This window comes from Salmo salar, chromosome ssa17, assembly GCF_905237065.1.
Source record: "Salmo salar chromosome ssa17, Ssal_v3.1, whole genome shotgun sequence".
NCBI classification, from domain to species: domain Eukaryota; kingdom Metazoa; phylum Chordata; class Actinopteri; order Salmoniformes; family Salmonidae; genus Salmo; species Salmo salar.
Window position 1 is genome coordinate 23,639,230 of NC_059458.1, and position 16,059 is coordinate 23,655,288.

The 16,059-nt window shown below is 41.7% G+C and overlaps 2 protein-coding genes across 6 annotated transcripts in view; one reads left to right on the forward strand and one right to left on the reverse strand.

Moving 5' to 3' along the window:
* Positions 1 to 1,679: 1,679 nt before the first annotated feature.
* LOC106575607 (reduced folate transporter) lies at positions 1,680 to 11,811 on the forward strand. Its single transcript, XM_014152218.2, has 6 exons — positions 1,680 to 1,779; positions 2,608 to 3,276; positions 5,117 to 5,918; positions 6,851 to 7,043; positions 7,220 to 7,361; positions 7,474 to 11,811. The coding sequence occupies exons 2-6, from the start codon at positions 3,004 to 3,006 to the stop codon at positions 7,675 to 7,677; spliced, it is 1,614 nt and encodes a 537-aa protein (XP_014007693.1). The 5' UTR covers positions 1,680 to 1,779; positions 2,608 to 3,003; the 3' UTR covers positions 7,678 to 11,811.
* Positions 8,571 to 16,059, reverse strand: part of LOC106593309 (collagen alpha-1(XVIII) chain) — an 81,677-nt gene continuing 74,188 nt past the window's right edge. For all 5 annotated transcript variants that reach the window (XM_045699109.1, XM_045699106.1, XM_045699107.1 and 2 more), the window contains one exon: positions 8,571 to 16,047. In XM_045699109.1, coding sequence (XP_045555065.1) covers positions 15,834 to 16,047 — 214 coding nt within the window. In that variant the 3' untranslated portion in view covers positions 8,571 to 15,833. The remainder of the gene's footprint in view (positions 16,048 to 16,059) is intronic.

Genomic DNA, 16,059 nt, shown 5'->3' on the forward strand with positions numbered 1-16,059 from the left:
AATAGGCAGCATGCTCCCCTACAACACTAGCTGAGATCCAGTCAGGTGTTGTACTGCATGCTACAGTCATTTTCATGTACAGCTACCCTCTTAAAGGAGGTTACGCATGACATGTTGCATTATTTCTGAAAACAGAACACACACAGTCGTGCACACACAGACACACACACAGGAATGCATGCATACACATGTACAGAGTTGATTGTTAAAGAGGGAGGAGAGGTGAAACCTCTGATTCAGCAGTATTTCAGCCCTCTAATAAAACACCGCTGACAGGCTGTGCTGTAGAGGATGTACCTCCTCTATACTGGACAGGAGATGGCTATAAAAGATTCATAGAAAATGGGAGGGGAAAGATGGGCACAGAGGGGAAATATAGGCAGGGTTTACCAGCTGCGATGAAATGAGTGTGGGTCGCTGTGAATAATATACAGGATATTGCCACAGTCAAACCAAGGTAACAGGAAAATATTGTGGAAATTATGTCCTAAGACTTATTTCCCTATCTGTCCGATTCCTTATAACCACTGATCTGAAAGAGATGGATAGTTCCTAGTTGAAAGCAAAGAATACATTCATGGGTGAAAGTGATACAGCAGAATGGCCGCCACTGTATGTATGCATGCTATCCTTTCACATTAGGGTCTGGTTCTCAAAGGAGGTGACGGAAGGAAGTGTTTCGTCTGGGAAACAGCACTAGACGCAGACAGGTCTTGGTTAGAAAAGGAAAGGTTGGATGGATCCAGAATTTGCAGTGAGGCCTTCCTCACAGCTATGGCTGTGATGTCCATGAAATCAAGGCACACTGTTGGACTGCCTTAGGATAGCTGCATGACAACCAAATCTCCAGATATGTGTTTATTGGGTTCTGTTGAGGGCACAGAATATATCTCATGACTGGCTAAATCACATAACATTTAAAGTGCTGTGACAATGGACTGATTCTCTCCATGTTGCCTGAGACAGTTTTTTACTTAAAACCAACCACATGATAATCAAATTGGTCATGCCATACTTGGAGAACTATTTATACGTGTAGTAATATGTTATAAATACCCTACCAAATCCATAAAAGAACCCAGTTTGAAAAATAAGTAGGCAAACGCACAATAGGTTTATGTGACATGCGCACTGGAGAGCGTCAGTCACCACTCCATTGCTATGCCCTCATTTATAGCACCAAAGGTCAAACTCAGATTGCAAATGTTTGCTGAAGTTTGTTTATGATGTTGCAGGCGTTTTCAAGCATATTCATACTGCTAGACGTATTCCACATGTGTATATAAAAGCTCACACGTGACGCGAAAAGAAAGCTACAAACATTCTCATATGTTTTCTCCTCATACTATAACAACGTTACTTCATTCAGTTACATTGTAACGCCGACATGTAGCCTACTCCCCAAAGATTTAATATGGACGTTCACACTGAGGGGATTATCCATGGGGCAATGTTCAGTTGCGTGCTCAGTAGAACGCTCTATGTTTTGTGTTTGTCTTTATTCATTAAATGTTAATGTGATATTATGTCCTAATATATTGGAATACATTATGTAGCCTATTGGCCATTGATATTGAAACTAGTGAAAAGTATTGATCATTGAGTGATATACTAATGTTAATTGATTAAATACCTTTTAAGGTGCATTTTGGATTATCTCAATCAACAGAAACTACAGCTCCCATAGTTCCTTGCAAAATCTCACAGACTCAGTTGCTCTGAAATGCATTCAGCTGAACAACAGCGCGCACACGAGTTCAGTCGGGGAAGAATTTAGAGGTAGGTTTGACCTACTTTCCTTGTCAATGTATAAAGTTGTGTGTACATTGTTTAAAACCCAATTACTGGTGTCAACTTCAGCTAGCTGACAAGTTCTCCAATGTTCCCAGCAATAACATAATATTAACTCGCATGATGGAGCTAACATTAGCTAGATAATGTCAGCTATTGTAGACAGCTAAATTGTTTAAGCTGGTTGATGTTAGCTGTAGTTAACTCTCTGACATTGTTCACTAGCAAGGGGTTTATCAAAATAAGCTCAGCTACCTCTTCCAGACAAGCTTAGCTACCTTTAGCTAACTAACGTTAGGTATTCCAGACTGGAATCTGGTTAGCTAACATTGAATATGGCTCGTGCCAGCCATGCGTGCAGAAGTTGCACCCCTGTTTTAGCGAATACTTTTTAAAGTAACTATATCTGGTCTCACGCATGCATTCAGCATTGCAATTACAACGCTATTTAACTATGTTAAACTGAAATGCAATAGCTGGTCAAGAGGTAGACGTTACAAAAGTCGTTCGCTGTGAATCAATTTTTGGATCGTGTCAACCCCAAGTTAATAAATCAGTCAAACAGAGAACAACAAAATTATAATACACTGACTGCAACCAAATAATACTCGTGACCTGACAGCTCAGATCTGTTAGGGTCCTTGCTTACCATGGTTGTTACTATAATACGTGTGATTTGCTGTTCCTGCCTGGAAAGGACAGCTTTGGACATAGGGAGTTTGGTTGAGCACCATCCCACAAAATAATGAAGAATACAGCACTCTGTCAGAAAACAAACTTTGAATGACTATTTGCAAACATTCTTGTATTTTACAGGTTCACAATGACCAGAGGTCCAGCTGTAAGCTAGCTTGCTTTCAATCATTGTTAATCCTTGGAATGGAGCAAAGGTTGACATTCTCTCATACATACAGTATGAAAATGGCTGCAGGTAGCACTTTACCTCCATGTTCGTCATTGTGAAAGGTTCCCCTCTCACCCCCTCTGTAATGTTTAACACTGGATCCTTTGTGGAACTTGTAAGGGAAGAGTGCTAACAGGAATCTCTACTCATTGTCTGCTTAGAACATCTGAATTAGAGGTTTAGGCCCTACTCTCTGGTTTCTATGAAAATTCCTATAGCAAGCCTCTTCACTATAGCAGCACCACTTAGTAATTTGATACAGTCAGAGGTAGACTTGGGACTCCAGTGTCCACTGTCAGGCCACTACCATGGTGGACAAAGATGTTATGGTGAGTGGGGACAGGGTTGTGGAGGAAGAGGCTGAACTGGACCAGAAGGAGAACGCCCCTGGAGAGCCTGACCCTGAGATGGCACTTCCCCCACCTGAGGACCCCTCAGACGGCCAGACCAAGACAGCCCGGACCTGGGAGTGGTCGGTGGTGTTCCTGTGTTTCTATGGGTTTATGGGGCAGCTGAAGCCTGGGGAGCCCTTTATAACACCAAACCTGCTCAGCATGGAGAAGAACTTCACCAGGGAACAGGTCAGTGATGCACAGTCATCCCCCAATAACAGTTTGGAATGTTGGTGTGGTGTGTTTTGTGTGAGTGCAAGTATGTAGTGTGTGTATACAATTATCCGTGTGTGTCTTAAGTTAACCACAGTGTTTAAGGGTGGGTAGATGTGTAAGAGGTAGGGCTGCATGATGTGGGTGAATTGTTTTCATACCAAATGTTGCGATTTAATGTTAAAGGTCAAAATACTAGGGTGAACTTTTGGAATCATAGAAATGGAATAACTTATATTACAAAGTAGGGCTGGGAATTGCCAGGGACCTCACGATACAATATTATCACGATACAATATTATCACGATACTTAGGTGCCGATACGATATGTATTGCGATTCGATACTGTGATTTCATTGCTATTCAATGTTCCAAACATATTGCTCACCATTTGTCTGCTGCAGAGGGACAAGAGAGAGCCTGAGAAAATGAGTTTTTTGATCAGTCATGGAAATAAAAGTGCTGATACAAATTGGCTCCCTATTTAAATAGAAGATGGAGAACAGTGCAATTTTTTTGGGGGTGATATTGTCAGTGGTATGATATAGTCACAAATAATATCCCGATATGTAACTGTTATTACATATCGGACATCACTATTAAGAACCAAAGTGGAAAGCGGCATCGTTCTTGTTTTGAACGATTGGTTGACTGCATTGACCTAACAGAATAGCATGCAAACTTCCAGTGAATCTAACAGCAGGGAGGAGGAACTGTACCCCTTCGTGGGAAGCAGCCGCAAGAGGAGAAAAAATGGCGGAAACTATAAAAATGTCGATTACACGTTTCAAAATATTGCATGCAATATGGTTCTCTTGCGATATGGATATTGCACGTCAATATTTTGATTACGATGTGAATTCAATCATTTTGGAGCACTAGTAGGAAGGATCGAGAAACTTATCTTCACTCTTGCTTAGTAAACAGTATATTGTTAGTCGTGCCAACTTTGCTATCGGTCTTCTACGGTCTTCTACTGAATTTTTATTTTTTATTTAACTGACTTGCCTAGTTAAAAAAAAAAAATATATATATATATATATATATTATTTTTTTACAATTTATTTATTTATTTAAAGGCCAGGGCATGTCAGTTCAACCTGAGGCCCAATTGATTTTGAGGGATATGAAAGGTAATGTCCTGCGCTGGAGGCTATAGCCTTGTATGACACGTAGAATGACAACCCTGATATAAGCTATATCAGCTGACACGAGTTCCATCTGAATTTATACTAGGAGCTTGAACTACAACCGCTCAATCCCAAAGTAATAGAAAAAAAGTGCCAGTTATTATTTTCCAGTGTTCCTTAGTCATGGAACCCACTGGACTGTAATAAGGTTATCACAGTGTGAGTGCAGTAACCCCTCCTCAGTATGGTCAAAGTTCACATTCCTACAAATTAGGTCAGTCTCTTTTTCTGATTGGTTACTGTAGGCTTGTCTGGCTCAGTATCAACTAATGAACCTAATGGCCTGACGTCTGCAGACTCATTGGGAGGTGTCCTTGCCTACAATGTAGCATTAGTTCAAATGAAGGGGATCAGTGAAGGTTTTTGCTCCCCTCATTTCCTGTAGAGGGGGATTAATGTTATTGCATTGCCAAGGTTATTCTGAACAGCATATGAGGCATGTGCATTTGTCAGTGTTTGAGGACTCACAAGAAACTAGCCTAAATATGCAATTTGAGAACACCTGCCGGCACATTTATATAGCCTTCAGCTACAACAACTAATTACAAGGAGAATTAGATTCCATGTTGCCCTCTGTCTCTTCTTTGTGGTCTCCCCCTCTCATACCCGCCATTCTCTTCCTCCAGGTGACCAATGAGATCAACCCGATCCTGTCCTACTCCTACATGGCGGTGCTGGTGCCAGTCTTCCTCCTGACAGACGTCCTGCGTTACAAGCCCGTCCTGGTCCTCTCCAGCCTCAGCCATGTGGCCATCTGGCTCCTCCTCCTCCTGGGCTCCTCCCTCTTAGAGATGCAATTCATGGAGTTCTTCTACGGCATCACCATGGCAGCACGCGTGGCTTACTCCTCCTATATCTTCTCCCTGGTCACCCCAGAGCTCTACCAACGCGTGGCCAGCTACTCGCGCTCTTGCGTCCTCATGGGGGTGTTTGCCAGCTCGGTGCTGGGCCAGGTGCTGATATCCGTGGGCAGGCTCTCCTTCGCCACACTCAGTGCTGTCTCCTTAGCCTTGGTGTCCTTCGGCCTGGTGCTCTCCTGCTGCCTGCCCTGGCCCAAGAGGTCCCTGTTCTTCAACAGGGCCCACCACGCTGCCCATCGGAACCTCCAGGAGCAGGCTGCCGCCCAGTCGGAGCTAGCCAGGATGAAGCAGGGCGAAGCGGGCTTGGATTCAGGTGACACCCCCTCCCTGGCCCCTCTCAGCTCTGGTTCCTCCTGGAGGGACTCTGTGTTTATTCAGATGCTGAAGGAGCTGAGGAACGTGCCGCGGAGGCCCAGCCTGAGACTGTGGAGCCTGTGGTGGGTGTTCAACTCCGCTGGCTACTACCTGGTGCTGTTGTACGTCCATGTCCTGTGGGACAAGGTGTACCCCGCCACGGAGAACAAACACGTCTACAACGGAGGGGTGGAGGCTGTCTCCACGCTACTGGGTGAGGGATCCATTTCCCTAGGTTTTAGTTTTAGTCTGGGTACAAAGGCCCTCCAAAGCCAGGTATACAAGTGTTTTAATAACCAATGTGTAGCATTCACCTGGGTTTTTACTGTCTGACAGGGTAGGAGCCTGTGTTCTCCAAGTCAATGATTCCTACAAAATATTAACACCCCTACAGCAGTTGGCAGAGGTAGTAGTGAGAGCACCATGGCACCATGCTTCAAGGTACATATTTTCTCAGTCAAATGAGTTCTCCGGCATCACGTGACATCAGGTCAATAAGTTTGTCTTAGACCAGGGTTTCCCATCTCCAGTTCTCCAGTACCCCCAACAACGCGTTGTTGTAGCCCCAGGCTAACTCGCCTGATTCAATAGTTGACAAGTAGAATCAGGTCTGCTTGTCCGGGGCCACAACAAAAATGTTCACTGTTGGGGGGACTAGAGTTGGGAACCACTGTTTTACACTGACCCCTCTCCAATGATTTAATTATGACTGAAGTTGCATGACCTTAACAGCTGACAAGGACAGGAGACATACAAAGCCCATCTATCTATCTAGAAAGAGGAATTCCCATGAAGCAGAATGTGGGGAGACAACAGAAGACTAAACAGTCACGTTCTGTTGAAAGGTGTGGAAGATGACGATGGTTTAGATGTTGATCACACAGGGAGACGACGCCAGACAATATGCTGCTCCCCATAGTCATTTAGTAGAATTATTTTATTGACGCATAATAATAACATAAAGGCTTACTGAACCAGCAATCCCCTCTGTTTGCCTTGATATGATAATGTCAAACTGACCCTGAGTCCACACACACACACAGCATTTATTAAAAGAAGTTCCCCCAAGCCTTAATCGCCTACTCAATCATTAACTTAGTCAGCTAATCTTCTTCGACTAACTCCACCTCGTTAACTCTGTCCCAGGTGCGATCACGTCGTTTGCAGCAGGCTTCGTGAAGATCCGCTGGAACGTGTGGTCTGAGCTGGTGATCGGCGTCATCACGGCTCTGCAGGCTGGCCTGCTGCTCCTCATGGGGACCACCAGCAACATCTGGGTCTGCTATGTGGCCTACTCCCTCTTCAAGGGTTTCTACCAGTTCCTCGTGCCAATCGCCATGTACGTTTCTTTAGGTCTACTTTTATTTAACGTCGTTGTATACATATAATGGGATTTTGGGGATTTTCATGTTCAGACGTGTGCAGTGTATGAATGCATTGTCATAGAACTGTCACATCTTTCTTACTTTAGGCTGTACATTTAATCTGCTGACTATCCTGTTGTGGTGATTGTAGTTTCCAGATCGTCTCGTCGCTCACCAAGGAGCTGTGTGCCCTGATGTTTGGGGTCAACACTTTCCTGGCGACCGTTCAGAAGACCATCATCACCCTCATCGTCTCTGACAAGAAGGGTCTGGGACTAGACGTGCACTCCCAGGTAAGTCACACACACTCTGATTGCGACCACGCTCAGACGACTTCCTGCAAGCTGACATCACCCATATGGGAACACCATGTTTTCTAATGAGTGCTGTTCTGTTCTCCAATAGTTCCTGGTCTACTTCTTCTACTTTGCCTTGCTGACGGTCATCTACCTGGGCTGTGCTGCCTGGGTCATCATTCGCCACTACAGGAACCAATCGGCAGGAGGGGGAGGGGACACACACCAGGCCACGCCCACTGAGCTATGTTCCGTACCATCAAACCCCTCGGAGACGGAACCACTGTCCAATGGGAACAACGTGAAGGCCTGAAAGGGATATTCCGGGGTGTTGGCAATGAAGCCAACATCCCCAGAAGCCAACATTCCCCAGAGTCAGATTAACTCGTGGAGACCATTTTTATGCATCTGCATGCAGTCTGAACTAGCGTTAGCGAAATTGCTAACTACCCTTAGCGCAATGACTGAAAGTCTATCGGAACAGCTAGCATGTAAGTTGTTCCTATAGACTTCCAGTCATTGCGCTAGTTGGCATTGGCTCGCGAAACTACCTCTAACTTCCTTCATACTGGATGCAGAGACATAGAAATGGTACCCATGAGTTCATCTGACTGTGGGGAAGTAGATAAAGGGCCTCATTGCCAACATCCTCAACTATCCCTTGAACATTGTCATCTTTACATCAACACCTAAACCCCCTACACTGACATTGAGTGGTCTAAACGGTCTGGGAATCTCTCGCTACGGTTTCCACACGACTGCACAAGGACAGATGAGACTTAGAGGTGAGTCGAGACCTCATGACACTTGGTTGGATGTGTTGGTGGAGTGTAGTTTACCAGTATTAGTGAACAGTCACTGTTCTCAGCCCTTAGTGCCTTATCAGTTATATCCAACATGTATTCAGTTCACCAAAAGGATGTTATTATGGAATACATCTTTTTTTCTCAATGTTTAAAGAATTACAGGCAGGGCCCACCTACATTAATTACTACAAGATAAAAAAGCTCACTCGATCAAGGCTAATGGTCTTGTAAGCAGTGGTGGAAAAAGTACCCAATTGTCATACTTGATTAAAAGTAAAGATACCTTCATAGAAAATGACTCAAGTAAAAGTCTAAAAGTATTTGGTTTTAAATAAACTTAAGTAAGAGTAAAAGTAAGAGTATAAATGATTTCAAATTACTTATTAAGCAAACCAGATGACACAATTACACTTTTTTATTCATCAGTAGCCCGGGGGACACTCACTGAGACATCATTTACAAATTAAGCATTTACACCACTGCCTGTAAGTAGCAATACATGACCTCGTATGCGGTACAAATCACATTATTGTGGGAGCACCTCTTAGAGAATGAATTAGGCTGTTTGAGAAGGTTTGCATCCTAAGCAACCTGCCTCAACATTGTTTCAAGTACAATAGACCAGCAATAGACTGTAATAGGTCAATTTAAGGAATTTCCTTTTTCGGCTTTAGACCAATCCCTACTTCTCACTCAAAACAGTGTTTTGTTTTTAATAGTCAGAGTTTGGGCCTAGTTGTCAGCCTGATGTTCTCAGAGAGACTGTTGACATGTAATATCTAGTGGCTGCTTTGGTCTTATCCCAGAAACATCCCAAATGGTGTTATCCACTGGTGATTATGTTCACAGTTTTCCAAATACAGGGTAATCATATGTTCCCTGATAATGTTGAAGCACATTTATTTTCGTAACTCTGAGTGAGAAAATAATAATCTCAAGTAGATGGGACCAATACGAAATGATCTACAGAAACAGTCTAATTCTACTAGACTACTTCTTCTACTGATGGAACAATAGCCTGTTATATTCAGCAAATGATTCACTGTTCGCTATCATTAGGAATTCTCGACAATTGCTGCAATTGTATTGATTAGCGAAAACCATATTTTTGAATCTGTGTATATATTGTTAGCTGTATAGAAGTCCTCCAGTGAGAGTGTGCCCCACAGGATCATGATTACTATGTGATCACATTAGTATTGCTTTAGATTAAGCAGACACGTGACAGGATGCATTTTTGGGCTGCTGAATCTTCCTGAAGATTTTTCTTTGAAAAGTGTGAAAAGATTTTCTACATGAAGCCCTTTGTGTGTATGTTCACTACACTCCCATTGTCTTAGGTTTAATCAGCGATTGCTTGTGAACAAAGCAGATGACAATTGTTTTAGGGCCTTCAAACTAACCATATCAGTGCACTTTATTATAATTTTTTATTTCACCTTTATTTAACCAGGTTGGCCAGTTGGGAACAAGTTATGCTTGCTGCTAGTGAGTAGGTTGTCTGGAATAAAGGTTGTCTGGAAAGAAAAGTGGTCTCTTGGGACAACTTACCCGGGTATGGGGTAAATTTAGCGGAATTGTGTAAGTTAAGCCAAATAGAAATGTCTCTACTGAATGAAATATTACCAATACCTTTTTAAAATAATATCTATCTTTATTTCCCAAACACAATTGCTTATCTCCTAACACTTTGTAGTTTATATATATATATATATTTTTAAACATTGGCCAGGCCCTGTTACCTCATATCCCAGCGATTATGCCTGGGAAGAAAACACTTCAATTTGCTAAACTTGCCATTGGCTCAACTTTTACCCCAAGGCAAACATTTTGATTATATTAGCACACGCAGATACAATAAAGCACTTTCATGCTGATGTACAGAATAATCTTAAAATGATCTACTTTGCTTTAGATACAAGCATCATGAAACCTCTAACAGAAATTAATTTGACTTGGTGAAAGTCTTATTTTATTTTTTATATATTTTTTTTTACTTAACTTTTTCCAAATGGTTTCTTCCTTCAGACTCAATGAAATGATGACCTCTTCCTAGATATTTGGTCAAATTATAACATTTTGTGTATAGTTTCCTAGAAACAAGGGTGGCTCAATTTACCTCTGGCTCAACTTACCCCACTCTCCCCTATTTTTGTTTAAATGTTTTCATGCATATTTGTCTTTTCTCCCCCAGGAGTGCTAATCATATGTTCATTGTCTAATAGGAAGCCCATGTGAATGTGTAAACTGGAGTATAGTTGTTATGTATTACTGCAAATGAGTTTGAGGATTTAGCTATGAGCTGGCAGACCTTTTTTCTGCATGTTATTTTCACGAATTTTCGAATGAGCTATTTTGTATTGTTTTAATGCAGGGGTTCTCAAACGTTTTTGCTTTGTGACCCACCAATTGAGCCATCTTGAGTCTTGACCCACCATAAGGGTTGAGTGGTAAAGAAAACATACACAGACCAAAGCATAAATACAAAATCTGATCATGGCAGTGGACACAATATTTTGCAGTTTCAAAGCTAATCCCCTGCAATTCCACATTTTGCCATGGAGCTGAGATTTTGTTTGCTTTTAAGCAAATTTCCTGCAATTCTATGCATTTTTCCATGGAGCTGAGATTTTGTTTGCTTTTAAGCAAATTTCATACAATTCTATGCATGTTGACATGGCTGGTGTTCTTATGCACAAACAACATCAGTGGGGCCTGATTGTCTAGCTTTTATTTTGTTGATTGTAAGTTCTCAAAGATTATAGGCTATTATTAAACAGTTTGGGAACTACTGTTTTAATGGAACAATTTATTTATCTGTGTGCGTATGAGTGAAATTGGGTTTTCTGAAATGTTTGTCACTGAGGAAATAAAATGCAAAATGAAGTTGAAAAATGTAAATATCTTTTAGGCCTATGTTTATTCTTTGGAATCTGACAACTCTAGGAACTCATATCTGGTGTACCCTTTACATTCTAAATGTGTTTATACCATACTTAAAGTACGCCCATAAATGCAGATTGCACCTACCCGATTTTTTTTTATTGAAGTTGCTTTTAATTTAATTGCTGTGCATAGGAAGTGGTTTGTTGAATTCCTGTCCCCTTGAGTAATCTTAGGACCATCTTACTACAAAACTGAGAAATCATGTCAGAATATAGTAGAGTGCCTATTAATTACATGTAGGGTGGATAAAAGATGTGCGTGAACAATACAAGCACTTAACTTGAGAACGTATGTACAATAGGTCCGGAACACGAGATATGCAACTTTGCACTATTCTCTAATTGATTTAAAAGGTCATATCTCAAGAAGGTTTCAGCCTATAGTGATGAGGTTGTAGAGTATACAATGATTTATACATGGTCATATGGCCTCATAAACAAATACAAAGGTATGAGATTAATTGCACCTAATGGTTTATATGCCGTGCAGTATACTAGCCAACGAGTTCAGTATTGGATAAGATTTGTACCCTTAACAGTCAGAATTGTTCATGTTTATTATTGTCACACTGACTTCAATCAATGCCGAATATACACTTTGGGTGAATGACTGTGAACCTATTTTGTTGCTGTAAAAGAAGACTTATGTCAACATTTTATTTTTGATTTACAAATAAATCAGTTTGGGAAAAACAATGTAGCATTTGTTTGTTTGCAATAAATGTTGATGACATTGAGAGAGATGGCACAGTACATGGCACCTCAGGAAACTCCTCACCAGTGTCATACTCCGGTTAATTCAGTGAGCTGCAATGCTTTCGTCTTTGGATTTTGGATAAAAAGCCTTATTTAATTTCTATCACAGTGCATAGACATGAAAAACACTTAAGAGCACTTTTGAGGATTTTGAAACGCAAAAGGACATTGCAAAACAAAAACATAGTAATTTGATACAAAATGTCATGATTCTTGGCCCAGACTCATCTCTTCCTGTTACTACCGATCCATGGAGTCCATTACTGAAAAGTGTGAATGTTAAAACTACTTAAAAAAATGTTATTCGCAAAATAAATACTCCTTTTGTTATCAAAACATTTTAAATATCCTGTTCCCTTTGTCTGCTAGCAAAATAAAACCATCCAACATTTATGACAATGTTATAGATAGTGCTTCAAAAACTGGTTATATGTACTGATTACAACAAATGTAAAGTGAATAAAAAATTACAACATTGGATAATAAACATTTAATGTACAATACTGCAACAATTAGCTTGTTGGAATCATAGAGAACAGAATTAGTGTCCTGTTTAATCTGTGGTGTGGTTTGATTCTAGGGCAAACTGTTAAAAGGCTATATAGACTTTCTACAATGCAGGTATTATGCTTTTGAGGGTAAGACCACAAAAAAATAAATGTACATTGTGATAGTCTGTCCTCAAACCCCCAATGAACATGGCTTTCTGAAGTGGACAGTGAAAGGAGTAGTGGAATGAATACAAACTACTGAAAACCACAGTGTTGAGGTGTTTACAGAACAGTGATTTAGACGTATGTGCAGGGGGTCGGGGTGGCCTGTTTGGTCAGCTGCAATCAGTGTATAAAGAGGGGTGGATTGGGGCTTAGGGGGGGTCCATCTCTTAGCCTGGTTGTCGCTGTTCTTGATCAACACCATATTATGGACATGTGGTCCTATTTGGCCAGCTGGACTGAGTGTATTGGAGAAGGGGAATGTAGCTGTTATATACAAAGCACCATTGTGTGTGTACGTACCAGTGGAGGCTCCTCAGAGGAGGAAGGGGATGACCATCCTCAGTGAAATTTCATAAAAATGTAAACATTAGAAACATTCAAGTTATACTTTTTAGATAAAACTATACTAAATATATTCATATGTAACCAAATAATTGATTAAAACACACTGTTTTACAATGGTCTACAGTAACTTCAACAGCACTGTCTGGGGTAGCACCATGGTGTAGCCGGAGGACAGCTAGCTTCCATCCTCCTCTGGCTATATTGACTTCAATACAAAACCTAGAAGGCTCATAGGCCTCATCCCCTTCCATAGACATACATGGTAATTATGACCACTTCCGGAGGAAGTCCTCTAACCGATCAAAGCTTTTAGGATCAGAGAACAAACCTAGTGTGTTGTATTGGGATTGTGCCACAGAGCATTATGGTGATTCTATGTGTTGAGAAGCTTGGTGACATTGTCTGATAGAGATTGAGTGAACAGTGATAGTTGAACATTTTTGGAATTTTATTCAATTCAAATGTGTTTTTTTCAAATAACAGGAGACAGAAGAGGAATATTATAAATTGTTTTCTTGGTTTTAGAACTTAATTTTTGTGTTCAGTTAGTGCAATTGATTTAACATTTTTTAAAGTTAGCCTAGCTACTGCAGTTAGCGAGGCTATCTACCAGCGTGAGTGTGCAGTTTGTGGACTTTGTTGAAGAACCCCTTTCATTCTCGGGTACACGGAAAAGGGAGAGTCGACCTCTGCCTGAGATCAATTTCATGAAGAAAGATGAAAGGGTGAGGGCGTTAAATACCAACTGGTATTAAAAGTAAAACTGGTAACAGGGAGCCTTTCATCAAGCTGCCTGCTTTTGGGAAAGTCTGAGCCTTGGTCGAAAGGTGGGTACAGTGACCTGAAGAACATCGATCGTTCAGCTAAACGGCAAAACAAAAGCAGGGAGCATATAAATGCCGACATCACATTCAAGCTTCTGGGAAAAAGCTGCATCGATAAGAGGACATGACGAGAGGGAAAGTTCCGCCAACAAGGCCAACTACAAGGAGCTTGCAGAGGTAATTGCGCGTTACGATGCTTTACTTGCTGAACATATCGAACTTTCGACTGTCTTTTCTAGGATGTCGAAAACAATTCAGAATGATTTGATAGCTTCATCGCATCATCCATAAACATTTCGATTAAAGAGAGAGGTTGACACAACGCATTTTCTTCGCGCGCGCTCAAGTAGGCTTTCCCCTTTCCTCCGGTATTTATTTAGCAAAGATGATAACACAATCACTCCGGACAGACACAAGCAAAACTCATGACATAAATGTTGCAGCAGCCTAGACAACACAGGAATCGGACATGCTGTATGGGATGAAAACGAGACTATATTTCAGTGTGATCAACTGTAGGCTCCTAATAAGAGCAGCTGCATACAGCCTATGCGCCCTGTCCATCTGGTCCTGGTAAACTGATTGGTAACATTATGTATTTATAGTCCATTTGTGTGTCAGGAGAAAATGTGAATGTGATCAAATGTAGTTTATATTAAAAACTGGGCTGGCTAGGCTTATTAACTGGAATGAATATATCAACATAATAGCGATGATAAATGTTTTATAAGGCCTACAGTTGCATTGGACTACATGACGCAAACATGCATAAAGCAAGCTCAGCCCAGTTGTCTATTTGTCTGGGTAGAGGAAATCCCCCTACTAATCTAGTCTAAATATCATTCATATGAACAAATATAATGTAGCTGCAGTTTGACAGGGTTTTCATCTCCCCCAGGGCCAGGAGTTTAAAAAAAAACCATGTGACCTGATTAGGAAAAACTGGTCCCATCATAGCCCATATAAAACCTTTTAACAACTAATTAATCACTGGCATACCTTATAGGGTCCAGAGTTTTCCTAGTTAGGTTAACATATAAGGAAAAACTCCAGGCCCCAGGGGGTAAAAATTGCCCCACCGCTCTGGGACCTATGGTGCCACCAGTCTGCTTGGAGTTGTCCGTTATGGTCAGGTATGTGGATGATCAGGGCTTTATTCAGGAACCTTTCTTGTGCTACTTTGACGTGTCAAGTGGGCGAGATGCGCAGTCTGTGTTTGACTTTATGAATTTTGAGATGTCGGCGTTTAACTTCATAGAGAAACTTGTCCAAACCTATGATGGCGCAGCTGTAATGGAATGTATCTGCTATTTGTATTTCCAGCTAAGTCCCCTCCTGTTCCCTGATTAAGAGGTGATGACCACTCCACTACCGTTGTCAACTCCTTCCTGACATGAACTGAAGCCATGTCTCATGTGCCCGCTCATCCACTGGCACATTGAATGTTTCCTCTCCAAGCACTGTGAGTACCCCTATCAATTATCTCTCATTACTGTATGTAGAGTCAATCACATACACAATCACATTATTACACATACATGAGTTTACTCTTTGCTTGGACTAACTCATTCTGAGCTCTTTTGTCTAACTGTTTAGTGTCTTGTGTTATTGTTTGTCTTTCCAGGCAAATCCTGTCCTGTACTGGTCAAGCCTCTGAACACCTCAACTCATGCCTCATACCCTCATTCAATCACTGCTGTGGTCCCTTTCCAACACTGTGTAAGTAGCCCTCTCATTCCCATTCCCCATAATAGTGTACTATAAATGTCTTTATTAAATGCTTTAGGTTAAAATAATTAGACTTTGACGATTTTTGAAAGCATCATCCGTGCATTCCGCGCCTATACCCTGGGTCTGCCATCCTCCTCATTTTTTAAGTCACCAGCCTCCACTGGTGCGTACGGTTTGTTAGGCCTCCTGGATTGGTTGATGTGTGTGTGTGTGTGTGTGTGTGTGTGTGTGTGTGTGTGTGTGTGTGTGTGTGTGTGTGTGTGTGTGTGTGGTGTGTGTGTGTGTGTTTCATTAGGCTTATCTCTTGATCTGGCTGAAGTGTGTGTGTCCGTTTGGTCGGTCAGTCCTATCTCTTGAACTGTCCGATGTAGCTGTTCTCGATGCAGAGCACGGCGTAGGAGCTGTGACAGCTGCTGGTTCTCTGTTGGAGGAGCTGGCCCCCCTGTAGAGAGGAGGCCATGCCTGTCAGCGCCCGCTCCCCTACACGCCACGTCTCACAGTAGTTATCCACCTGGCCGTGCCCCCTGCTGGTCGAACCGTGCCATATCATCTTGTCTGGCCTGGGTGAGGAG